This window comes from Mustela lutreola, chromosome 4 (genome assembly GCF_030435805.1).
Source record: "Mustela lutreola isolate mMusLut2 chromosome 4, mMusLut2.pri, whole genome shotgun sequence".
In the NCBI taxonomy this organism is placed as follows: domain Eukaryota; kingdom Metazoa; phylum Chordata; class Mammalia; order Carnivora; family Mustelidae; genus Mustela; species Mustela lutreola.
Genome location: NC_081293.1, coordinates 80,492,139 through 80,518,651, shown reverse-complemented (window position 1 = coordinate 80,518,651; position 26,513 = coordinate 80,492,139). Strand labels below are relative to the sequence as shown.

General features: G+C 40.8%; 1 protein-coding gene across 3 annotated transcripts in view; it reads right to left on the bottom strand.

Moving 5' to 3' along the window:
- The window catches only part of RYR2 (ryanodine receptor 2), a 751,000-nt gene that overhangs the window by 211,652 nt on the left and 512,835 nt on the right, over positions 1-26,513 (bottom strand). For all 3 annotated transcript variants that reach the window (XM_059170336.1, XM_059170337.1, XM_059170338.1), the window contains exons 33-38: positions 20,486-20,646; positions 18,496-18,655; positions 17,618-17,704; positions 13,698-13,924; positions 10,090-10,894; positions 7,016-7,216 (exon numbers count right to left, since the gene is read on the bottom strand). In XM_059170336.1, coding sequence (XP_059026319.1) covers positions 7,016-7,216; positions 10,090-10,894; positions 13,698-13,924; positions 17,618-17,704; positions 18,496-18,655; positions 20,486-20,646 — 1,641 coding nt within the window. The remainder of the gene's footprint in view (positions 1-7,015; positions 7,217-10,089; positions 10,895-13,697; positions 13,925-17,617; positions 17,705-18,495; positions 18,656-20,485; positions 20,647-26,513) is intronic.

Below are 26,513 nucleotides of genomic sequence, written 5' to 3'. Positions count from 1 at the left end.
AAAAATATTTTTTATGCTTCTCTTAGATTTCCATTTTTGTCTTGCTAATTTCTAAACTTCCTGAAGTACTTTAAAGAATACTTTTTGAGAAGGATATAGAGTAAAGGTGAAGAAAAATCCAAGTAGAAAATAAAATGGATAGCTATGCTTTTACTAACATTAATGATTCAATTAAATAAACTTCAACAAACTATCCTCCATTTGTTTTAGTTTTACACATAAAAAAACTACATTTATGAATGAAGAAAAGAATGTTGCTGTTTTATAATTTCCCCTGACGAAACAATTATGTTTGCTTTTTTGAGTTTTTTAATGTGAACTTTTTGTTTAACTTTTATTTCAAGATAATACGCATATGCTATGGTGAGACATAGTCAAAGAGATACCATATATCCTTTACTCATTTTCCCCTGGGAATGGGTAACATCTTTACAAAACAGCCAGTACAATATCACAACCACAACACTGACACTGATAATCAAAATAGAGGACAATTTCATCACCTGAACAATCATTTCTCCTATCCCTTTATAATTACATCCACTACCCTCCCACATGCTCCTCATCCCTTATTCCTGTCAATTACTAATCTACTGTCCATTTCTGTACTATTGTCATTTCAAAAATGTTACATAAATAGAATCATACAGTAAATGCACACATACATTCCCACCTGATCCTTTTGGTGTCTGTAGGGTCTGTAGTGATACCTCATTTCATTCCTGATATTGGTAATTTGGGTCTTCTTTCTTTTTGTTAGACTTTTCAGTGGTTTGTAGATTTGATATTTCTAAATAGCCAGTTTTGAGATTCATTATTTCTTTCAATGGTCCTGTTTTCAGTTTTATTGATTTCTGCTTTTATCTATAGAAGTGCCTTCCTTCTACTTGTTTTGAGTTTATTTTGCTCTTCTTTTTCTAAATGTTTGTGACAGAAGCTTAGATTATTGGTTTATTTTTCTCTCTGTAAGTATTTAGTGTCATAAATTATCCTCTCAGCACTGCTTTGGCTGTTCCCACAAATTTTCATATGTAAAATTTAATATAAAATTAAATTATATTTAACATTAAATATAATTTAATATAAATATTTAATATATTTTCATTTTCTTTCAGTTCAATATGTTTTTAAATTTCCCCTGAGACCTCTACCAAGAGTTATTTAAGATTGTGTTCTTTAGTTCTCTAGTAATGGGAGACTGCCTGTTACCTTTCTTTTATTGATTTCTAAGTTGAACTCCATTGTGGTCAGCAAAAAGATTCTGTATGAAAAAAATCCAATGCTTTTAAATGTGTTTAGGTTGTTTTATGGCCCAGGATAGAGTCCATCATTGAGAATGTTTCAAGGGAACTTGAAAAAAAATATATCCTTGGGTGGAGTGTTCTACAAATATCCAAAGATCCTGTTTGGTAGTGCGAGGGTTGTGTTTTCCTATATTCTTGCTGACTTCTGTCTAGCTTTTCTATCAATTATTGACAAAGGGGTGCTGAAGTCTCCCCGTATAATTGTGTATTTATCTATTTCTTCTTTCAGTCCTATCTGTGTGGAGCTCACGTATTTTTCAGCTCTATTATTTAGTACATGTACATTTGTCTTCTTAGCAAGTTGCTCTTTTATCATTGTATAATGTCCCTGTCTCTGATAATTTCTTTGTTCTGATATACACCTATTTTTTCATAATATATCTTCTTCACATATTTTTTAAAAGATTTTATTTATTTGACAGACAGAGATCATAAGTAGGCAGAAAGGTAAGCGGGGGTGGGGGGGAAGCAGGCTCCCTGCTGAGCAGAAAGCCTGAACTGAGCTGAAGACAGAGGATTTAACCCACTCAGCCACCCAGATATCCCTTTTTTCACAGATTTGAAGGAATACATACACCCAGATGTTTATAGCAGCATTATCAACATTAGCCAACTATGGACATAGTTGTGTGTGTATATATATATATATATACACACACACACACACACACACACACACATACACAATGGACTGTCACTCAGCCATCAAAGAGAATAAAATATTGCCCTTTGCAATGACACGGATGGAGCTAGGATATATTATGCTAAGTGAAATAAGTCAGTACCATATGATCTCACTTATATGTGGAATTTAAGAAAGACAAATGAACATATGTGTAACTGTCCCTCAAAACAATGTACTGCTTAAAATATAACCCATGAGAAATTGCACTAGTCTAGCAAGCATGCTTAAAGGTTGTCTTAAGAGAAACATGCATTAGCAACAGGTCTCTGGGGGAGAGGATGATTTACGGCTTGGAAGCCGAGCAGCCAGGAACGCCTGGCCCGCTCTGGGTGGAACGCCACCTGCTACATTTTTTTCATCATCTGCCCTGCCTCAGAGACAGCCTGCCGTTAATCAAGATAATCCCTTTAAATGTGCTTGCTCCCCTATAAACTCTATACTGCATGACCAAACATATCCTACTTTCCTTGCTTATCTGTAAGATTTATAATCAATGTATAAGTGATATTCCTTCTTGTTTACAAGGCATCTGGTTAATGCAGAGCCCTCTTATACTCCTTTGTTGATTGTTATCCTGTATCTAATAATATGGGACTGAGCAGTTGTTCGGGGCAACAGTCTTCTCTACTGCTCCCTGTCTCTCGCACCTGACTTGTTTGCGCCTCATTCTTCTTTCGTGCACCGTGGGGAAGTGGCACATATGGGATGGGAGAAAAAAAAAGGAGAGAGCGAAATAAGCCATAAGAGATTCTTAATGACAAAGAACAAACTTAGGGTTGGTGGAGGGAGGGAGGTGGAGATAGACTAGAGGGCACTTGTGATGAGCGCTAGGTATTACATGTAAGTGATGAATCCCTGAATTCTACTCCAGAAACCAATTTTCCACTGTACGTTAACTACCTAAAATTTAAATTAAATTTATCTATCTATATCTGTGTAACCTTTTTCATCCTTTCACTTTTAACCTATCTACATCATTCTATTTGATATGAGTTTCTCCTAGAAATCTAAGACCATATGGTCAGGCCAAGTTTCAAAAGCCACTCTGCCAATCTCTGCCTTTTAATTAATATATTTAGATTATCTATATTCATGACTTTATGGATGTGCTATAACTTAAATCTGTAATTTTATGTGTTTTTTGTTTGTTCTGCTTTATTTTTCCCAACTTGCTATGGGTTCCTTAAACTATTTTTAGGATCTCATGTTGAGTTAACCCTGGCATTTTAAAATTAATTAATTAATTTATTTTTAGTATAGCTCTATCTATAGCTTTTTAAGTGGTTGCTCTGGATATTACATTATACATACATAATTCATTATAGACTACTGGCATCAATATATTATTGGTTTGAGTGAAGCACAGAAAATTTACCTCCCTTTAGACTGCTTATCCTCCTTTATTTAAAATATAAAATGTCTTGCAGTACCTGGGAGGCTCAGTCAGTTAAGCATCCAACTCTTGGTTTCAGCTTGGGTCACGGACATGGGATCCAGTCCCACATCAGGCTCTAGGCTCAGCACGGAGTCAACTCGTCTCTCCCCCTTTGCCCTTCCCCCCAAGCTTGCTCTAGCTCATCCACACGTGGTCTCTTCCCAAAATAAACAGATGAATAAAATCTTCTTTAAAAATTAAAAAATAAAAACTACATATGTCTTAAGTATTCCCTATAAATACATCTAGAACACATTAGACAGCTTTATCATTTTTGCTTCAACCAACAAATATAACTTAGAAAACTCAAAACAAAAAAGAAATTGCATTGTAGTTCTCCATGCTTTAACACCTTCCATAGTTCTTTCTCCATTCCAGATTTTCACAATTTTCTTCTACAGTCATTTTTCTCTTTATTTCAAGGATTTTGTTTACAGTTCTTTCAGGGTCCGTCTGCTGTAGTCCAGTTCTCAGTGTGTTCCTTCATTGGAGACTGTCTTGATCTCCCCTGCATTCCTGAAGGATGTTTTTACTACCTATAGAATTCTGGGTTTTCAGTCTTTTTCCAGTTGAAAACTGGTGTGCCTCTTCTGTCTCTGTCTGGCCTCCATTGGCCAGTCTGAAATCACAGTCACTCACATTGCTTTTCCTCCTCTGTGTGTCATTTCTTTCTCACTGCTTTCAAGATTTTCTTCTGTGTCCTTAGTTTTCAGAGGTTTGACAGTGATAGTCTTGGTTTAGATTTCTTTGGGTACCTAGTTTATTCGGCTTCTTGAGTCTCTTTCTTTGTATCTTTTGCCAAACTTGAAACATTTCAACCATTATTTATTTAATTTTTTTTTCCAGTTCCCCTTCTTTTTCCCATCTCTGGGACTCTAATGTCACAAATGTTGGATCTTTTGTTATATTTGCAGGGTCCTGAGGCTTTTATTTTTTCTTCTGTTTTTCCAACTGGGTAATTCTTTTTTTTTTTTTTTTAATTTTTAAAGATTATTTATTTAAAGTTATTTATTTTATTTTTAAAAGTTATTTAAATCTGATTATTTTTTAAATAATAAGATTTATTATTTAAAGATTATTTTATTTATTTAAGAGAGAGAGAGCATGTGCACGTGCACAGGAGCAGGGACAAGGGAGAGGGAAAGAATCTCCAGCAGATTCCCAGCTGATCACGGAGCCTGATGTGGCACTCGATCTCATGACCCTGAAATCATGACCTGAGCTGAAATCAAAAGTCTGATACTTAACTGACTGAACCACCCAGACGTCCCTGGACTGGGTAATTTTCTTTTAAATTAGCATATCATGTATTATTTGCCCAGGGGTACAGGTCTGTAAATCATCAGGCTTACACATTTCACAGCACTCACCATAGCACATGCCCTCCCCAGTGTCCATAACCCCACCACCCTCTCCCTCCCGCCCCCACTCCAGAAACCCTCAATTTGTTTCGTGAGATTAAGAGTCTCTAATGGTTTGTCTCCCTCAAAATCCCATCCTGTTTCACTTTTTCCTTCCCTTCCCCCCACAATCCCCCACCCTGTCTCTCAGACTCCTCACACCAGAGAGACCATATGGTAATTTGGCCTGGGTAATTCTTGCTGTTCTCTCTTCAGTTCAGTGATTCTTTTCTCTTTCTCCTTCCTTCTACTACTAAGTCCATCCACTTAAGGTTTCTTTATTCTGGTGATTTTTCAGTTCTGAAACTTCCATTTGGTTCTTATTTCTATATTTCTTTGTGATGAGTTCCCCTCCTGCCCCATTTTGAAGCAGTTTTATGACGAATGCTTTAAAAGCCTTGTCAGACAAATTTAACATCTTCTTCACCTCAGAGTTGGTACCTCTTAAATATCTTTTCTTTAAGTTTTTCCTGCTTCTTAGTGTGATGAGTGATTTTTTTTTTTTTAATTGAAACCTTGACATTTTGGTCTTATGAGACTTCTGGATCTTATTTAAATATCTGGTTTCTTTTGACATCTCTCAGCAGGAGATGAGTTTGAGCTGCCTTGTTACTTGCTACTGCCTGGTAGGAATGGAAGCCCATTTCTTCACTCAGCTTCCATGAACAATGAAAGAGGAGAAGACATTGTTCTCACTGGGCAAGGGGAAATCCAATTCCCCACTAGACCTATACTCAACTCATTCAACCCTGGCTGGAAAGGGCAAAAGTGCCATGCACTTACTCCTCCCTCTCTGGCCTCTACTGACACTCTGGAAGAAGCAGGCCACATTACCAGTCATCAGGGATGAAGTCCCAGCTCCCCACAATTTTGCCTGGAGCACTTCATTGCAGCCTGGTGAGGGTGGAGGTCTGGGCTCCCCATTTAGTGTCTGTTGGTTGGGGTGGGCGTAAGGCACAGTTCCGTCTTGTGTTCGACTGGAGTAGTACTGTTAGTCCCTACAAGTTTTTGGTTTTGCTAGAAAGACAGTTTTCATGGTCCTCTGGCTAGACATAGAAGCCCTTGGTTGGGCTTTTCTTGTTGATGCCAATGGATTTCTGCACTGTGGGCTCCTTTAGCCCCAAGTCTGAGATAGATGAGGCAAAAAGAAAACCCAGGGGACTTATCACAGGTCCTGAGGTCCCATTTCCATAGCCAGTCTCCTTGTTTCTACCTTTTAGAGTCTTCCTATCCAATCTTTTATGTAATTTCCAGGATTACAGTTGTACTTAGAAGGAAGAATCGAGAAGGTCCATGTACTTCATTTTTCCAGAAGCAGGAGCCTCTTGACTTCAGTTTACCAAATGGATTTAATTTGGGAAGGCTTGGACTTGTTTTCTGCTCCATACATGCTCTTCCTGGCAATGAACAAAATTCCATGACCCCTCCCTCAAAGAAACTACATTCTGGTGAGAAGACAACTTCTGCTATTAGTCCCTAAACATTTTCACTTTGAAGTATCTTGAGAGGGAAATGCTAAGGGCAAGAGACTGAAGATGAGATCTGGTGGTTATACCTTTTCACCACCATCTTGGAAATCTCCCGCACCAGGCATCCCATTTTGAAGTAGATTCCAGATTAGCTCATTATCTGGTTCAGGCACGTGCCCTTGGTTCAACTGTACTGCTGTACCACTGTACTCCCTCTCACCAAGGGAGAGAGGTGGGTTTGGAGTGAGCAACCAGAAGAACCATGAAGAGGTGATCCATCTTCCGGCAAGCCTTGGGGCATCGAAATTTGGTCTTACAGGAGGGATCAAACAGAAGGTATCTGACATCAATTCTTAGAATGGAGGGGCTCCTTTTCACTGGGGTGGTGCCTTGTCAGCCAACGAAGATCTTGGACAAGACTGATGTGCCAGATTCTGAAGTTCTGCAAAGAGAACTTCAGAATCTGGCACATCAGTCTTGTCCAAGAATCTAGAATACACATGATAACTTTCAGTAAGTCTCTTGTTTGTTTAAACTAACTGGGTAATTTTTTTTGGTGAAACTAATAATTACTGACTAAATCAATGTGGCTTAAAGAGAACAGGAAGGGAAAAAAAAAACAACAACACACTTATAACTTATGATATAATTTTGCAATTACTATATCCTGGATGATGTAAAACCCAAAGAAAAAAGGAAGGATTTCCATTGCATTCTCGTACCTGCTCTTGAGGGGGCGATCTAAATTCCTTTGTTTTCCGGGCTGTGAGGGCAGCTGACATGTTTAAGGCTTGCATTACTTCGTTGTATCGAAAACGCTGGTTGTCTTGGAGCTTTGCTACGAAGTCATCGGAAAAGGCCACAATGGCTTCTATCCGGTGCCGGACTTGGCAGTCACAGAGGTACTGAAGCAGCAGGCACATCTAAAAAGATGATGACAAAGGAGATGAGATTTAATTTCTGGATCTTTATGTGGTAAATGCGTATCAGATCAAAATCTGTGGCAGACAGGCTTAGTGGCCAACTCTTCTCTATGAACAGAATTCTGATTTTGTGCAGGCTGTGGTTGGTCCCAGGGGATATGAAGTAATTTTTCTAGCAAAAAGGGTAAATACACATTCTTCTGGTGGACATTTACCATCCTGGCCTCCTCTCAGCCACAGGTACTATGGCAAATAAGATATGTAAGGAGAAGTTAGCCAGGGGGTCCTGTGGGAAAGATTTCTCATCAAAAATAAAAGACTAGAACACCCCCCCCCCCAAATGGGTACAACTGGGTAATGAGTGACATGATCACTTCACTTTAGGATGAAAACCACACACCGAGGAGCACAGGGAAATATTAAAGGCCAGGTTCCTGAGGACATTATTGGGCCACTATATGAATTTTAGAACTGTGTACCTCCAAACTTCTCATGTAAATTAATTAAGTGGTTCCATCGCTTACTCATGAAACAGTTAGTTGGGTATTCTTCTACCTGAATCCAAAAGGATTTTTAACCAACAGTATATGTTGGTAGAAACATGCCTATGAGAGAATGTTCTGCCCATACTTAGGAAAACATTTAAATCATATAATACCAACAACCAATATTATATAATACCGTACAAGGAAAGCGGTAAAGAAAACTTCACAACCACAACAGGTACATTCCTGTCAATGCCAGCTCTGAGGTAGCCCTATCATCTACCCTCCTTCTCCATGCCCTTCATCCCACCCTAGCATGGGGTGAAGGGCATGGACCTTCATGGACATGGGCATGGACCTTGTGTCTGGACCAACACGACAGCTTCTTAACTAAGTGGACTTTAGATGACCCTCCCTTTCTCTCCTTATCGATTTTCATCACAGATTTTTTTAAAATTTCTTTTCAGTGTAACAGTATTCATTGTTTTTGCACCACACCCAGTGCTCCATGCAATCTGTGCCCTCTATAATACTCACCACCTGGTTCCCTCAGCCTCCCACCCCCGCCCCTTCAAAACCCTCAGATTGTTTTTCAGAGTCCATAGTCTCTCATGGTTCACCTCCCCTTCCAATTTCCCTCAAGTCTCTTCTCCTCTCCATCTCCCCTTGTCCTCCATGCTATTTGTTAAACCTCTTACACTGTTGGTGGGAATGCAAGTTGGTGCAGCCACCTTGGAAAACAGTGTGGAGATTCCTCAAGAAATTAAAAATAGAGCTTCCCTATGACCCTACAATTGCACTACTATGTATTTATCCCAAAGATACATATGTAGTGAAAGATGGGTCATCTGTACCCCAATGTTTATAGCAGCAATGGCCACAGTCGCCAAACTATGGAAAGAACCAAGATGCCCTTTAATGGACAAATGGATAAGGAAGATGTGGTCCATATACTCTATGGAGTATTATGCCTCCATCAGAAAGGATGAATACCCAACTTTTGTAGCATCATAGATTTTTCTAGAATAAAAACTTCCTGTTAAAATTCTTCAGTGATTTAAAAAAAAAAAATTCTTCAGTGATTTTATCTGAACTTAGGATAAAATTTAAAGTCTATTATATGGCTGGTTTTATCAAATGCCTAGATTCTACATGAACTGCTCTCTGCCTACTTGATCCATTTCCCCTTAGCTCATTAAGCTAACTGGTCTTTTTCTATCTCAGAATCTTTGTTGAGCTACATGCTCTGGCTGAAAATCTCCTAGAACAATCTTCCTGCTCCTACTTCATGACTACTGGACCCAGGCTCATCCACCTGACCTCAGCTTAAAAGCCACCATCTCAGAGAGGACTCCCCCATCTTTCTTGCAGTAATCCAGTGGATATTTCATTTTTTTTTTCCTAGTCATCCATTCTTTTCCTTCAGATCACTTAATGCAATTAGCAATAAACTATTTTAGCATGGAGAGATAAACAAGTCCTTATTTCCCTTAGGGACTGTGAACGTCTGGAAGGTAGAGTCCACATCTGCTTCCTCCAACCAGAACCAAATGTCTGGCTCAGAAGAAGATTTCAATCAATGTCGACTAAGGAGGGAAGAGCAAGGGAGCATGTCAATGATGCAAACCATCAAATGGACTCTGGTGAACTAAAGAGATGTTAAGAAACGATCCTTAAACATCTTCTTGATAAGCACAAGAAATAGGTGATGTCTTTAATTTCTTTTTTTTTTTTTTTTTTTAAGATTTTATTTATTTATTTCACAGACAGAGATCACAAGTAGGCAGAGAGGCAGACAGAGAGAGAGGAGAAAGCAGGCTCCCTGCTGAGCAGAGAGCCCGATGTGGGGCTCGATCCCAAGACCCTGGGATCATGACCTGAGCCGAAGGCAGAGGCTTTAACCCACTGAGCCACCCAGGTGCCCGATGTCTTTAATTTCTTAAAGCAAACCCTTGCTGTGTGAGAATGGGCACACCTACTGGCAAACAAGTATTCGAGGGTTGGTGTGAGTGGAGGCGAGGTTAGAAAGGGGGTGAGGTGCCTTCAATTTCAGGCATTCCAGCAATGAGTGAAGAGGGAGGAGAAAAAGGGCTAGCAGGTGGACACCTAGGCCTATACACACAGACGCAAATTACTAAAGGTATCGCTGATGAATTACTGTCAGTTGACTCCCTTGGAAAAATCACAAATTCCATTCTAAATGCAACACAATTATATGGACACATCCCTAAGCACAATAGGAAGTTGGGTAATTTTATGAAAAGCTATCATTATATAGGAACACCAAAGTACACACACAAGCCCTGAGAGAAAAGGAGACAAAGGTAAATATCAATACCTTCACAGTTAGTCACTCTGAAATTGACTGAAATCATTTTTTCTGATTACCTGCAATTTAACTGGCTCAGGCAGTTTCATTTGGAGCAGGCCTTCCTTGGGCCTCTTACCCCCTTTGGCTTCATCTTCACCAGCTCCGTCTGGCTTGGAGTCTTCTAGGCTGGGCTCTTTCTCCAGCGTGTCCGTCTCCTCTTCCGGAGTGGTGGCTTCCTTGAACACACTGGGCTCTATCAACCGCAAGATGTGTTTCAAGTCCTCATTGTGGAAGATCCCCATGATTAGCAGAGTGTAGAAAAGCTTGATGAGAGGTACAAAGAGGAACTCAGTTGTCCCCCCAATGGGGTCCCGGGCATGAAGGCTGCCCTCCTTAACAGCTTCTGTCAACATCTGAATGGTTTTGGCCTTGAGGATGTCCAGCGGGAACTCTGGACTGTACTGGTAACATTCATTATTAATGCTTACAAAACTGGGGGAGGAAAACTGTATCCGTGGCCTGAGGGAGGTGCTAAGGCCAATCCCCGGGAGGCCATGTTTTTTGTTCTCGTCAGGGAAAAGGGTGATGCTCTTGGTCTCCTCCGTCATGGGCACGATGAACTCACTGTTCATCATGAGCCTGGCCGTGGCGTAGGAGCTCAGGTGGATGTCAATCAGCAGGTCATAGTAGCCAGCGCGCAGCAAGCCGGGCATGTACTTGTTCTCGATGGCGTAGAGAAGCTGAGGCTCATCGACATGGCTACACAAGGCGTGCGCCACCCGGTGGTTCCCAAGAGCGCAGACAGCGGAGTAAAGCCGGAGAGTGTGATAGTGGAATTTCAGCAGCTCCTCCTGCTCCGTCAGCTCCAGTATGTCCACAGACCTGTGGAAGAGGGGGCGCAGTAGCGAGGTGAAGCATGTGACACTTTTCAAAATTCTGAATCGCAGGAGAAATCTGCGTACATCGTAAATTTCAAAAAAAGTTATGGAAACACTTTAAAAAAAATACTTTTCTATGACAGGTTTCATGATAGCGTAGTGGTTTGTTTTTGGTTTTATTTTTTCTTAATCAGTACTATGTATGTTACAAGTTTTCCCATGTGTACAATTTTACGTTGGAAATTTCCAACTGCGGCACTTGGAGCTTTTCCATCTTCCATCACCCCAAGGTTTGGGGCACCGCTTTTCGATACGGTCTCCACCTGGATGTGGTGGGCTCCCTTTCTTTCAAAATATAAGTACTCCTTGGAAAATCTGGAACGTCCCTCTCCAACTTGGCTAAACTGGCTCAAGAAACGAGGAAACTCTGCCTTGGGCTACATTGACCTTGTCTCTGATCCATGATCAGCTACTACCCTGACAGTCAGAAGAAAGGGAATGGAGGGCTAATTCCTCTGACATGAGTTACTATCTCATACATCCCACACAGCCCCTACATGTCCACCAACGCAGCCCTGGTTTCCACCAGATTTGTGCAGCTTGGGAAAACAAACACTGTCTGTGACCTTGCACTTGGGAAAGTTTCTACTGGGAATCTGGTTACACTGAGCTCTTAATTCAGGTCCTTTTGCTTTTTATCATGCCCTTCTAACACATAAAACCTTAAAAGTGTGGCCAGAATATGCCTAAAATAAAGCCATTCCTTTCAAAATAGAGTCAATTTTTTAAAGCACATAATTCTTTTAGATGTGCAAAATTTTCTAAACTATTTATTAGTATATTATTAAGATGGCTTATAGGTGACACTGGAGAATTAAAAGGAGAAACCTGATAAATTCACAATAAGGGGAGTGACTCATTCATCTAGGAAGACATCCTGGTGAGAGACTCTAATATTAACTCATCAGAACATGGGTTATTATATGACTTGTGTATTAATACTTATCATGCACTTAGCCCAGTACACAATAGGTGCTGGGTAATTCTTTGTGATTATTTGTTGTTAAGCTCTGTCACTGTCCTTAGGACTCTATCATTCTGCCCATGCCCAACTGTATCTAGGCTGCCTGGCTCAAAGGTATTCCACTGAAAGCCTGATGGTGCCAAATTGTTCAAGATTGCACCTCTGAAATCTCAGAACCAGAAGCTTTATGCATTAGAAACCCAAAGCAAATGATTCCCCACGCCATGTACCTACCACCTGGGCCTCTAGGAAACCACACAACCATGGGGCTCAGCTGCTAGCAGCCAATTCTTGGGAAGGTATAACTGAGTAGGCATTCTCCCTCACAGTATAGTGGACAATGATTCCCAGGTCTTAGCTAAGCCTCCCAGTCTCTCAAGAAGACTGAAGTCTGGCCAATGGTCAGATATATATAAACCCGTTCATTGTAGCAACACAGAACATCCTCATTCTAGGTTCTTACTGAGGAATACAACTTTCTCTACTGTCTAATCACTCTTAAAGTGTCAGTATCTAGAAACATCTAAGGACTCTACAATTTTACATTTTCACCACCTTCCCATATACCTGCCATTATTCACTTTATGGTACCCTGTCTCTTCCTTTAAAGAACCTCTCCTCCCTACCAGACCATGATATCTTTTAAGGTAAGAATCATGACTATTTTGTACACTATTTACTATCCAGTGCCAGGGATACAGTGGGAACTAAGACATATTCATGGAAAGAATGAAATAGGGAAGTCTGAAGGATGTAGCGTCTACATCTTCCAACTTTACACGTAGGTGAAGGCAAACCAAAGCACAGATGTCAATCATTTTAATCTGTCTTCCTCCACCAATTGCTCATAGCAATATTCATACGTTAATGAGCTATGGCTTTAACTGCATGAGAAGAAAAGAAATAACTGATTGTTTTATCTGTTATAAGGACAATACTAAATATAAAATAAAATACTCGCTTAGGGGCGCCTGGGTGGCTCAGTGGGTTAAGCCTCTACCTTCAGCTCAGGTCATGATCTCAGGGTCCTGGGATCGAGCCCCGCATTGGGCTTTCGGCTCAGCGGGGAGTCTGCTTCCCACTCTCTCTCTGCCTGCCTCTCTGCCTACTTGTGATCTCTCTGTCAAATAAATAAATAAAATCTTTAAAAAAAAAACCATTAAAAAAAAAAACCCACTCCCTCAGCCCCTGATACAGATTATACTGTCCTTTCTAAACACTCTCCCCCTTCCTTCTTCCCTGTAGGTGGAGTAATCTTCTCCGCCCTCTTTACTTTGGGCTTGACTATGACTGGCTTGGATCAATAAAACAGGAGTGAACAAGCAAAAAGAAGTTCTCAGAGACCTCAAGTGTCCTTTAAACCTACTGTATACCTTAGCCACGGAAACCCTGTGTCTCGGGCTGGAGCTGCTCCAACAGCTTGGGGCTGGGATAAGAAGGCCAGCGGACCACACACATCCCCCATCCCAGCCCGGAGCAGACCTCGTGCAACCACCGAGTCTTAAGTTCAATTGCAGTTGCACTTGTCGGAATACTTACCTGCTCTGGGTGCAGAGAAAACAAGAGGAAAGGAGCAATATTCCAGAGCTCCTCCAAGGGCAGTACAGTAGTTTTGTTTCAGTAACGAACTGGTTGAGAAAGAGATTTCAGCGTGGAATATGTGAAATAATATCTCCATCGCCCCCAAGAAACTGGGTATTTCTAAGCTTCCTTTTGCTCCCCCAGCAACACCCCCCAATTTTGAAGGGTCCCAATCAGACGGTAAAGGGCATGTGGGGCTGACCTGTTCTCCTCCGGGATATGAAGAGACATGAACTGCAGAGGATCCAAACACTGCACCAGCCAGCCTTGGCGCTCACTGATTCGAGAGACATCTACCTTCAAGAACTGGTTGGGCATCCTGCTCCACAGGACGTGGGACAGAAACTGCACGTGGAGACGCGGCGGACACTGCGGCACGGGGTTTTTGTGCTCGCTCTTGAATAATCCCGCCGACAGAGGCATCACATTCTAGGGAACGGGGTTGGGGACGGGGAGTAGAAAAAGAATTAATTTGTAACAGTCTATGGGGTTAATGATAATGACCACGGTCCTGTGCAGGAAAGAGGTAGTGGAAGTAAGATACTCTCCGCGTCCAGCAAAGTCAATACAAGAAATAAGAGATCTTGGACTGAATCGCTCCTGCTAAGACAAGAGGAGAGAATATTATGAAAGAATGTATCTCCAGCTGATCTGGGGGGATGGCTGGGTGGCTCAGCCAAGCCTTCCGCTCAGGTCATGATCTCAGGGCCCTGGGATCAAGTCCCACATTAGGCTCCCTGCTCGGTGAGGAGCCTGCTTCTCTCTCTGCCTGCTGCTCCCCCTGCTTGTGCTTTCTCTCTGTCTCTCTTTCTCTAATAAAATCTTTAAAAAAACAAAAACCAAAACTGGTTTGGGGATATTGCTTTCGTTATACTCTCTGGCTCACTGCAAACACAATGGCAACCAAGTGTAACCAAAGAACCTTCATATTTCTCTGCTGAGCAGGGCCCTGGGTGAAATCCCACATGCCTTCAGGCTGCTTTTGGCGCCCAACTCTGTAATGAGTTGCACCCACTTGGCTCTCTCTCCTCGCCTGTCCCCTGTCACCTACCTCCTCCTTCAACCTCTCACCCACCCCCTGTGGGGTTTATCAGGCTTTAGTAGCTGGTGGTACTCCAGAGACAGCTCAACAGATAAATGGGACCATCACACAAGGAAACAGAATTCATCAGACATTAATACAATTTATTTGTCGTTCACCTTCCTCTACCTTCAATATGTATCATCTTCAGCCTTCCAAATTCCTTCCGTCTGGTCTCAGGGAAAGAGGTCTCTACTGGACCACAACTTATTGCCATATTGATGATCTTGATACTACCCCCACCTATCACTTAAGGGCCATATAAAAACAATGACCTCACCTTTCCCATTACCTTCAGTGTCTCCCTCACCCGTAAAGCCTTGTCTACTGCATACTTATAGACAGTCTCATCCTCAAGCTACTTTCCTATTCTCCTCTTTTAATGGGGAGGTGGGGGAAAGACCCCGAACGGCTTTAGGCACCAAATGAATAGAACACACAAAATCTCTCCTCTCATCCAGCTTCTATTTTTTAAATTGAAGATAAAACATAAAGTCAAAAGAAAAAAAAATAAACAAAGTCAGAAAGCAGACTCAACAGTAGACTCAGGATGAAGGAAGCAGAAGGCAGGGTGGGAAGAATAAACAGGTAGTCAGAAAAGGGGTCGCTGAGAAGGTGATCAAGAAAGATCCGAAGAAGAAGAAGAAGCAGGTGGACGTGCAGGGGAGGAAATTTCCATGCAGAAGGGATGGTCAATGCAAAGGATCCAAGGAGGAAGTCTGCCTGGTGAGTCTCAGGAAGACTGGAGGCCAGGGTGGCTGGAGTAGAATGAAGGGGGTGAGAGCAGGTCAGGGAGAGGAGGTCAGGGAGGTCACAAGAGAGCAGACTGTTTAGACCTGAGAACCATCATGAGACCTAGGATTTTTGTGCTCAGGGAAAGAGGGTTTGTGAGCAGTGGAATGACACAATCTGATTTCTCTTTGAGTACAGTGACAGTCACTCAGATTGTTGAGTGATGAACAGAGGGGCAAGGCGGAATTCAGGAGTCCCCACCAAGAGGCCACCGGAGGAACCTGATGGGGAATTACGGTGATGGAGATCGATGTGGTCATCAGAAGGGGCGACGGTGACAGGTCACGGGCCGGGGATTCACTGGTGGATGGAACTGGGATGCGGAATGTCAAGGAGAGAAGTCAAGGATGACCCCGGGGTTGTGGGCCCGAGCAAGTGACTCTGCTATTCACTGACATGAAGAAGACTGTAGATCAGACAGGTTAGGAGGAGGAGGTACTATGGTCCGCATTTCCATTTTGGACATAATTGGACATATTTAATCTGAGATGTCTGTAAACACCCAGATGGAAATGTCAAACAGACCAACACTGAGTCAGAGTTCTAGGAAAGGACCTCTGGTTAAATTATATATATATATATGTTTTATGTTTATATGAGAAAAAATATATAAAATTTATATATACATATATACATAAGTAGGTATAAATACATATATACACATATACAATATACATTGTGTGTGTATATATATGTATGTGTGTGAAAAATATACATGTATATATGTATATACATTTAGATATTTGCTGTCTTTCTCTCATTTTCAATCCTGAATTTGCTATCATATAGCTTGATCCATCATTTTGCTGAAATTCTTCTGGCAAGGTCAGAGAAGCCTTCCTAATGAGTAACAGTCATGGATTCCTTTAGTCCGTATTATATTTGCCTTCCTGTGGCTGCTAAGAATCTCATTTCACAAAGGCAGAAACGGAGCTCACACAGCTGAAGGAACATGTCCAAGGTCACCGAGGCAGCCCTGAAAAACCATCTACTGTATTCATCCTGATGTGTGCCTGGCATCTCAAATGTACAATTGCAAAATTCAATTCAGTTCCTTCTCCTGCATTTCAACAAGCTCTTCTGCTTGATGTATTAACATTCCTAGTTATCCAAACTAAAAAAATTAAAAAATTAATTTAATCCCTGATTCTTCACTTTCTTGAGTACCTGAATCCCATTCAGCAACAAATCCTATCGATCCAATTGTCACATTTTATCCATTTCTCCTCTACAGCATCTTCTCATTTATCATTCTCTCTCCATTATAACTTCCACGACTCTCGTCACCTTGTCATGTGCAGACAGTATCAGATCGGCAGCACCTCCTTATTCCTGCCTGTTCTCACTCTCGAGACAGCAGACCCCTCTCCAAATTTCCACCTCCGTGTGACTGTCAATGTATTTTTCCAAAACAGGTTTAATTATACTCAGGCTCCTGCTTCACATTTCCAATGGATCCACACTGTCTACATAACAGGTGCCAATTTCTTAGCATGGCATTCAAGGCCTTTCCAGCTTGCTGGGACTCAGTCTCCCTTCTATCCACATTGATCTCCAGCCACATCCTGGAAGGCACCCTTGGTGAGAGAGAGTCCCAATGAATTCTTTAACCTCCAGCTCTCTGACTCACATAATTTTGCTTTCTTGGGCTCTCTGTCCAGAACGGCCTCTCCTATTAGATGTATTCTGAGAGCTCTTATCCCACAGTTAAGAATCGACCTGCATGTCCTCTCTTCTTTTAGTTTTACTTGATCTACCCCCTCCAACCTCCAACTTCTCTGCTCTTCCTTGTGTTCCCACAGTTCTCTATACCTGCCCTGTTCTAGCACTTACCACTAAGTAGGAGTTTCAGGTTTTTAAGCCCACTTAAAGTGAACTACTAGTTCACTTCTGAATTCAATGATTATCAAATGGTATGTTATTGGGCATTTTTATTCCATATAAGCTTAGTTTTATTGTATCTAATACTTTCGATGATCACAGAGAAACCCATTTTTGTTTTTACCATTTCAATGAATTAATAAATACTTTAAATTGTTGCTAAAACCCTTTCTAAATAATTTCATTGCCCCAGTGACCTGGAGGATATTACAAAACTTTCAAACATGGCTTACCTTTCTTTTAAAGGATCATTTACGTAACTAATATGAGTACTAAAAAAAAAAAAAAAATTGAATTCATTTAAGAAATAACTGCTATTCCCTAATAGAAAGACCCCAAATATAATATCAGTAATGAGTCTTTCTTACCTTTATTCTTCCCAACTCAAACTGGAAAACATTGGGACTTGTTGCTTGTGCAAACACTGCAGGAAATAATTTTGTACTTGGCTCCACCTTAAATAAACAAATGAATTTGGTAAGATTAGTTAATGAAGGAATGCTAAGAAAAAATATTTTCTTTTTAATGACTAGAAGGGGACTGGACATCTGCATTCTCTCAGACAGATACCCTCTTTCAATAATGATTTTGGACTATTTAATGGTGTTATCATATGAACATTTTTGGAGGAATATACTGTTTCCTCTGAAAGGCACTGTTATTCAAACAGAGGAAGAAGGGTAGAATTAAACTCATTTCTATTTTCATTTTCTTCTAATTTCTTTTCTTTCCTAAGATTTAATTTATTTACTTGAGAGACAGAAAAAGAGGGATCCCATGTAAGGGGGAGGGGCAGAGGGAGAGGGAGAAAGAAACCCTGCTGAGCCCAGAGCCTGAGCCAGGGCTCGACCCCACAAACCTGAGCTCATGACCTAAGCTGAAATCAAGAGTTGAGATTAATCAACTGAGCCGCCCAGGGACACCACTGTTTCCTTCTAATTTCTAATGTACTTTTTTATCTAAAATGTGTTTTTCGGGGCACCTGGGTGCTCAGTGGGTTAAGCCGCTGCCTTCAGCTCAGGTCATGATCTCAGGGTCCTGGGATCGAGTCCCGCGTTGGGCTCTCTGCTCGGCGGGGAGCCTGCTTCCCTCTCTCTCTCTCTGCCTGCCTCTCTGTCTACTTGTGATTTCTCTCTGTCAAATAAATAAATAAAATCTTAAAAAAAAAAAACAATAAAATGTGCTTTCTTCTCATGGGAAGAAAGGCTTTCTTTCTGGAAGCACACCACCATCTCTGCCCACAGACCTGGTAGTACGTGCCCAGCTCCTTGCCGTTGGCAGTGAACGTGAGCAGCCCGCTGGCAGCGTCCACGACACACCCAATCTCCAGGCCATTGTTGTTGCGCCCTTGCCCGGGGCTCATGCTCTCGCCCGCACACACCATATAGCAGTTACTGCGTTTGATGCTGAATTTCAAAAAAAAACCACATTTTCATCTTCGTACAACCACAGACATAACAGAAAGCGTGTATATCTTGCAAACTAAACCTAAATTATGCTGCGCAAGCAACAAGCTCATGCTGTAATGGGAGAGGTGCACAATGGGCCCGATTCTGTGATTCTGAGCAAAATCCCATTGACTTCGTGGACATTCTGAATCAGGTCTTACACGTCTCTGAATTTCACACCTAATGGAGACAGGTCAACAAGTTGGAACCAAGTAAAAACTGACCTGCACCTTCCCTCCAAAAACTCAAACCAAACTGGACCTTTTTCTGAGGTTCAAAAAAGTTTAACTATTTAATAATCATCCAAATTTGCAATTTTCATTCTCAAAGGGTTCTTTTTTTTTTCTTTTTCCTTTTTTTTTTTTTTTTAAACCACTTGTTTGGGGTTGAGAAGCATTCATTTCCAAACACTATCAAAGTCCTTAGGCAAACTTTACGTGAGCCATCAATGATTCAGTATATTTAAAATTTGACTAAAATGATGCCCCTTTGTGGACAATTCTTGGTGATCTGTTATGAGAGAAAAAATTAGCTAGAATATGCATAAAATCAGCAATATTAACAACAAGCCCTTGTTTCACCTTCACGAAACCTTTACAAGAGATGGTAATAAACCTAAGTGATTTCAGCTTTGCCTCCTTCCTTTTCTCTGCCACAGCAGAGTGGTGAGCTCATGAAACTAGTAAAAAAAAGTCAAAGGCAGGCAAGTAGGAGGAAAAGAAAAAGAAGGCTCAGATAAAGTCAGTTTTGGAATAATCAAGTTGGCTCCGTTTCTTTGCACTATTTACGTAAGATCCGACAACCCTTCCCTACCCTCTGTTTCTAAGGCTAAAACCATCTCTAAGGTATCCCATTCCTCTGTTGGGTTATTTCCTTATACTGTTGCCATCTCTGAAAACCCAATGTGTCCTGCAAGAATATTCCTGGAGACAGGTGGTTTGGGACCCCCATACTGATGTAAAGCACTCTTGACTGGAGATTTTGGCTCGGCCCACTGTCTCAAGGGCTCCAGTGTAACGACCTGAAGGCAGGAGAGTGAGCTTCCAGTCACCACAAACGATGGTATAGAAGAGAAGCAAGGTATGGAGGCCTTTCTCTATGAGACCTGTCACAGCAGATCAGAGAGGATGCATGGGCACAAAAGGTAGAAGCAAATGGTCAGATCTTCTCTTGTCTTATTCCACAAGGAAGATAGCCTTCTTCACTTTTTTGAAGGTTTGGTTTGAGTTTGGTTTTGTCTTACAAATGAAAAAGGATGGCACAGAAAGTGTAAGTGACTTACCCAAAGCCACACAGCGAGTCAATGGCAAAGCTGAGGAAAGAACCCACTAGTCCTCAGTCTGAGTTCAAACGTGTCCACCTGGTCTCAACTACTAGCCCATATTCTCTTCACGTTTATCTCCCCACCACATCAACAGTTCCCCAGACACATTGCAGACCACAGAAGTCTCACATTCACCCGTCCCTAATCGCTAAAACAAAGGCTAAGTACAGGTAACCCAAACTGTTAGTCACATCCAGTGTCAACTGAAGGAATATATGAGTACTACCTGAAAAGGATGCACTGCTCTTACTTTATAATGTTTTTCACTTTTTATATATTCAGATTCCTTACTGGTTTGTAGGAGTAACAAAAAGAACACTGACATTAATGGTTTGATGATATTGCTTCTATAAATACAGTATTATTCTGGACATGAAATCCAAGGGGGAAAACACAAAGACCTAGGTTGATCAACATTTTCATCAGATATCATTCATGTAAAAAGAAAATTGAGAAAAACCGACCTCTCATGCACTTTTCCCTTCTCGTCTCCTAGAGTAACGGTTACTGTACGAACTCTGTCCAAGTCAAAGCCTGTATCATATTGATGAAAATCTGATGTAATCCAGCCTACCCAGACGTTAGCAGGTTCTTGGCCAGGAAAGATTCTCACTGAGTAATAGTACTGTCAAGACAGTAAAAACAAGTGTTGGCAAAGTAAGAAGAAACAAAACCTTGATATGCAGTGTCTTTAAACTGCCCTAAGGCTGTTATTTCTTTGTTTAAAATCATTTGGCCTAATTCAAATGTTACAGGTACAAAGAACTAACATTGTGAAATAGGTCTTAAATTAGAGCAAAGGGAAATTAAATAAGAAATAATGGGAAAAAGAGAAAAGGATTTGTCAGAGCAAACATTCCAAGTGATTTCAGGCTCTTTATACTACTTATGAGTATAAAAGTTCTATACTTTCATAAAGTATAAAAGTAAGTTTTACAAAATCAGTCCATGTACATTCATAGCACACCTACAAATGTATGTATACATATATAGTACACTTAGGCAGAAAAATAATCCATTTAGGCATGTAAGCTTACAGAAGCACACCAATCAGTGCTGGAGTCTTTATACCTGTTATCCACTATTTGAATATGCTTCACCTTTTCTACCGATAACATAGTATTTGCCACCTTAAAATCACTTTGAAATAGCTCAGAATATGTGAAAATCTAGCCCAAATGTGGGGGTTTTCTATGAGGGCTAGAAGTCTATATTCTTTTTCTTACTTGGATTTTTAAGGAAAAGATGTTTTGAAAACTGTAAATAGCATCTGGCAAAATGTGACCTCCAACAAAGTATAAGAAATCACCTTCCTTTAGACATATCGCTAAGATTAAGGAAATCATATGCACTTGGAAAAATTAAGTGGAAATCAAAATTTTTTCAAGAAATAGGATAGCAACCTATGGAATGGGAGAAGATACTTGCAATGACACTACAGACAAACAGCTGATATCCAAGATCTATAAAGAACTCCTCAAACTCAACACACACAAAACAGATAATCATATTAAAAAAATGAGCAGAGGGGAGGAGTCAAGATGGCGGAGAAGTAGCAAGCTGAGACTGCTTCAGCTAGCCGGAGATCAGCTAGATAGCTTATCTAAAGATTGCAAACACCTGAAAATCCATCGGCAGATCGAAGAGAAGAAGAACAGCAATTCTGGAAACAGAAAAACAACCACTTTCTGAAAGGTAGGACCGGCGGAGAAGTGAATCCAAAGCGACGGGAAGATAGACCCCGGGGGGAGGGGCCGGCTCCCGGCAAGCGGCGGAGCAACCGCGCACAAAATCAGGACTTTTAAAAGTCTGTTCCGCTGAGGGACATCGCTCCAGAGGCTAAACCGGGGCGAAGCCCACGCGGGGTCAGCGTGGCCTCAGGTCCCGCAGGGTCACAGAAGGATCGGGGGTGTCTGAGTGTCGCAGAGCTTGCGGGTATTGGAACGGGAAAGCCGGCTACAGAGACAGAGCCGACAGTAAGCTCGCAGCTCCGTGTTACCTTGAACCGGTCGCAGGCTTGGTGAGCTCGGAGCGCGGCCGGAGGTCAGGCAGACGGGAGTAACTGGGCGCTGTTCTCTGAGGGCGCACTGAGGAGTGGGGCCCTGGGCTCTCGGCTCCTCCGGGCCGGAGACCAGGAGGCCGCCATTTGTATTCCCGTCCTCTGGAACTCTACGGAAAGCGCTCAGGGAACGAAAGCTCCTGAAAGCAAACCCGAGCGGATTACTCACCCCGGCCCCGGGTAAGGGCGGTGTAATTCCGCCTGGGGCAAAGACACTTGAGAATCACTACAACAGGCCCCTCCCCCAGAAGATCAACAAGAAATCCAGCCGAGACCAAGTTCACCTACCAAGGAGTGCGGTTTCAATACCAAGGAGAGCAGCAGAATTCCAGAGGAGGAGAAAGCCAAGCACGGAACTCATGGCTTTTTTCCTGTGATTTTTTTTAGTCTTGCAGTTAATTTAATTTTTTCTTTTTCATTTTTTTTTTTTTTTCTCGCCTTCGGGTAAAATTTTTTTTTTTAACTGTTACTTTTTTCTTTTTTAACGATTTTTTACTAGTTTATCTAATATATATATATATTCTTTTTTTACATTTTTCTTAGGTGTTTTCTTTTTTTTTTTTTTAAATATTCTTTTCTTTTCTTTTTTTTTTTTTTCTTTTTTCTTTCTTCCTTTTTGAACCTCTTTTTATCCCCTTTCTCCCCACTCACGATTTTGGATCTCTTCTAATTTGGTTAAAGCATATTTTCCTGGGGTTGTTGCCACCCTTTTAGTATTTTACTTGCCCCTTCATTTACTCTTATCTGGACAAAATGACAAGACGTAAAAATTCAACACAAAAAAAAGAACAAGAGGCAGTACCGAAGGCTAGGGACCTAATCAATACAGACATCGGTAATATGTCAGATCTAGAGTTCAGAATGACAATTCTCAAGGTTCTAGCCGGGCTCGAAAAAGGCATGGAAGATATTAGAGAAACCCTCTCGAGAGATATAAAAGCCCTTTCTGGAGAAATAAAAGAACTAAAATCTAACCAAGGTGAAATCAAAAAAGCTATTAATGAGGTGCAATCAAAAATGGAGGCTCTAACTGCTAGGATAAATGAGGCAGAAGAAAGAATTAGTGATATAGAAGACCAAATGACAGAGAATAAAGAAGCTGAGCAAAAGAGGGACAAACAGCTACTGGACCACGAGGGGAGAATTCGAGAGATAAGTGACACCATAAGACGAAACAACATTAGAATAATTGGGATTCCAGAAGAAGAAGAAAGTGAGAGGGGAGCAGAAGGTATACTGGAGAGAATTATTGGGGAGAATTTCCCCAATATGGCAAAGGGAACGAGCATCAAAATTCAGGAGGTTCAGAGAATGCCCCTCAAAATCAATAAGAATAGGCCCACACCCCGTCACCTAATAGTAAAATTTACAAGTCTCAATGACAAAGAGAAAATCCTGAAAGCAGCCCGGGAAAAGAAGTCTGTAACATACAATGGTAAAAATATTAGATTGGCAGCTGACTTATCCACAGAGACCTGGCAGGCCAGAAAGAGCTGGCATGATATTTTCAGAGCACTAAATGAGAAAAACATGCAGCCAAGAATACTATATCCAGCTAGGCTATCATTGAAAATAGAAGGAGAGATTAAAAGCTTCCAGGACAAACAACAACTGAAAGAATTTGCAAATACCAAACCAGCTCTACAGGAAATATTGAAAGGGGTCCTCTAAGCAAAGAGAGAGCCTACAAGTGGTAGATCAGAAAGGAACAGAGACCATATACAGTAACAGTCACCTTACAGGCAATACAATGGCACTAAATTCATATCTCTCAATAGTTACCCTGAATGTGAATGGGCTAAATGCCCCTGTCAAAAGACACAGGGTATCAGAATGGATAAAAAAACAAAACCCATCTATATGTTGCCTCCAAGAAACACATTTTAAGCCCGAAGACACCTCCAGATTTAAAGTGAGGGGGTGGAAAAGAATTTACCATGCTAATGGACATCAGAAGAAAGCAGGAGTGGCAATCCTTATATCAGATCAATTAGATTTTAAGCCAAAGACTGTAATAAGAGATGAGGAAGGACACTATATCATACTCAAAGGGTCTGTCCAACAAGAAGATTTAACAATTTTAAATATCTATGCCCCCAACGTGGGAGCAGCCAACTATATAAACCAATTAATAACAAAATCAAAGAAACACATCAACAACAATACAATAATAGTAGGGGACTTTAACACTCCCCTCACTGAAATGGACAGGTCATCCAAGCAAAAGATCAGCAAGGAAATAAAGGCCTTAAATGACACACTGGACCTCACAGATATATTCAGAATATTTCATCCCAAAGCAACAGAATACACATTCTTCTCTAGTGCACATGGAACATTCTCCAGAATAGATCACATCCTCGGTCCTAAATCAGGACTCAACCGGTATCAAAAGATTGGGATCATTTCCTGCATATTTTCAGACCACAATGCTCTAAAGCTAGAACTCAACCACAAAAGGAAGTTTGGAAAGAACCCAAATACATGGAGACTAAACAGTATCCTTCTAAAGAATGAATGGGTCAACCGGGAAATTAAAGAAGAATTGAAAAAAATCATGGAAACAAATGATAATGAAAATACAACGGTTCAAAATCTGTGGGACACAACAAAGGCAGTCCTGAGAGGAAAATATATAGCGGTACAAGCCTTTCTCAAGAAACAAGAAAGGTCTCAGGTACACAACCTAACCCTACACCTAAAGGAGCTGGAGAAAGAACAAGAAAGAAACCCTAAGCCCAGCAGGAGAAGAGAAATCATAAAGATCAGAGCAGAAATCAATGAAATAGAAACCAAAAAAACAATAGAACAAATCAACGAAACTAGGAGCTGGTTCTTTGAAAGAATTAATAAAATTGATAAACCCCTGGCCCGACTTATCAAAAAGAAAAGAGAAAGGACCCAAATAAATAAAATCATGAATGAAAGAGGAGAGATCACAACTAACACCAAAGAAATACAAACTATTATAAGAACATACTATGAGCAACTCTACGCCAATAAATTTGACAATCTGGAAGAAATGGATGCATTCCTAGAAACATATAAACTACCACAACTGAACCAGGAAGAAATAGAAAGCCTGAACAGACCCATAACCAGTAAGGAGATTGAAACAGTCATTAAAAATCTCCAAACAAACAAAAGCCCAGGGCCAGACGGCTTCCCGGGGGAATTCTACCAAACATTTCAAGAAGAACTAATTCCTATTCTCCTGAAACTGTTCCAAAAAATAGAAATGGAAGGAAAACTTCCAAACTCATTTTATGAGGCCAGCATCACCTTGATCCCAAAACCAGACAAGGATCCCACCAAAAAAGAGAGCTATAGACCAATATCCTTGATGAACACAGATGCGAAAATACTCAACAAAATACTAGCCAATAGGATTCAACAGTACATTAAAAAGATTATTCACCACGACCAAGTGGGATTTATTCCAGGGCTGCAAGGTTGGTTCAACATCCGCAAATCAGTCAATGTGATACAACACATCAATAAAAGAAAGAACAAGAACCATATGATACTCTCAATAGATGCTGAAAAAGCATTTGACAAAGTACAACATCCCTTCCTGATCAAAACTCTTCAAAGTGTAAGGATAGAGGGCACATACCTCAATATCATCAAAGCCATCTATGAAAAACCCACCGCAAATATCATTCTCAATGGAGAAAAACTGAAAGCTTTTCCGCTAAGGTCAGGAACACGGCAGGGATGTCCATTATCACCACTGCTATTCAACATCGTACTAGAGGTCCTAGCCTCAGCAATCAGACAACAAAAGGAAATTAAAGGCATCCAAATCGGCAAAGAAGAAGTCAAATTATCACTCTTCGCAGATGATATGATACTATATGTGGAAAACCCAAAAGACTCCACTCCAAAACTGCTAGAACTTATACAGGAATTCAGTAAAGTGTCAGGATATAAAATCAATGCACAGAAATCAGTTGCATTTCTCTACACCAACAGCAAGACAGAAGAAAGAGATATTAAGGAGTCAATCCCATTTACAATTGCATCCCAAACCATAAGATACCTAGGAATAAACCTAACCAAAGAGACACAGAATCTATACTCAGAAAACTATAAAGTACTCATGAAAGAAATTGAGGAAGACACAAAGAAATGGAAAAATGTTCCATGCTCCTGGATTGGAAGAATAAATATTGTGAAAATGTCTATGCTACCTAAAGCAATCTACACATTTAATGCAATTCCTATCAAAGTACCATCCATCTTTTTCAAAGAAATGGAACAAATAATTCTAAAATTTATATGGAACCAGAAAAGACCTCGAATAGCCAAAGGGATATTGAAAAAGAAAGCCAACGTTGGTGGCATCACAATTCCGGACTTGAAGCTCTATTACAAAGCTGTCATCATCAAGACAGCATGGTACTGGCACAAAAACAGACACATAGATCAAT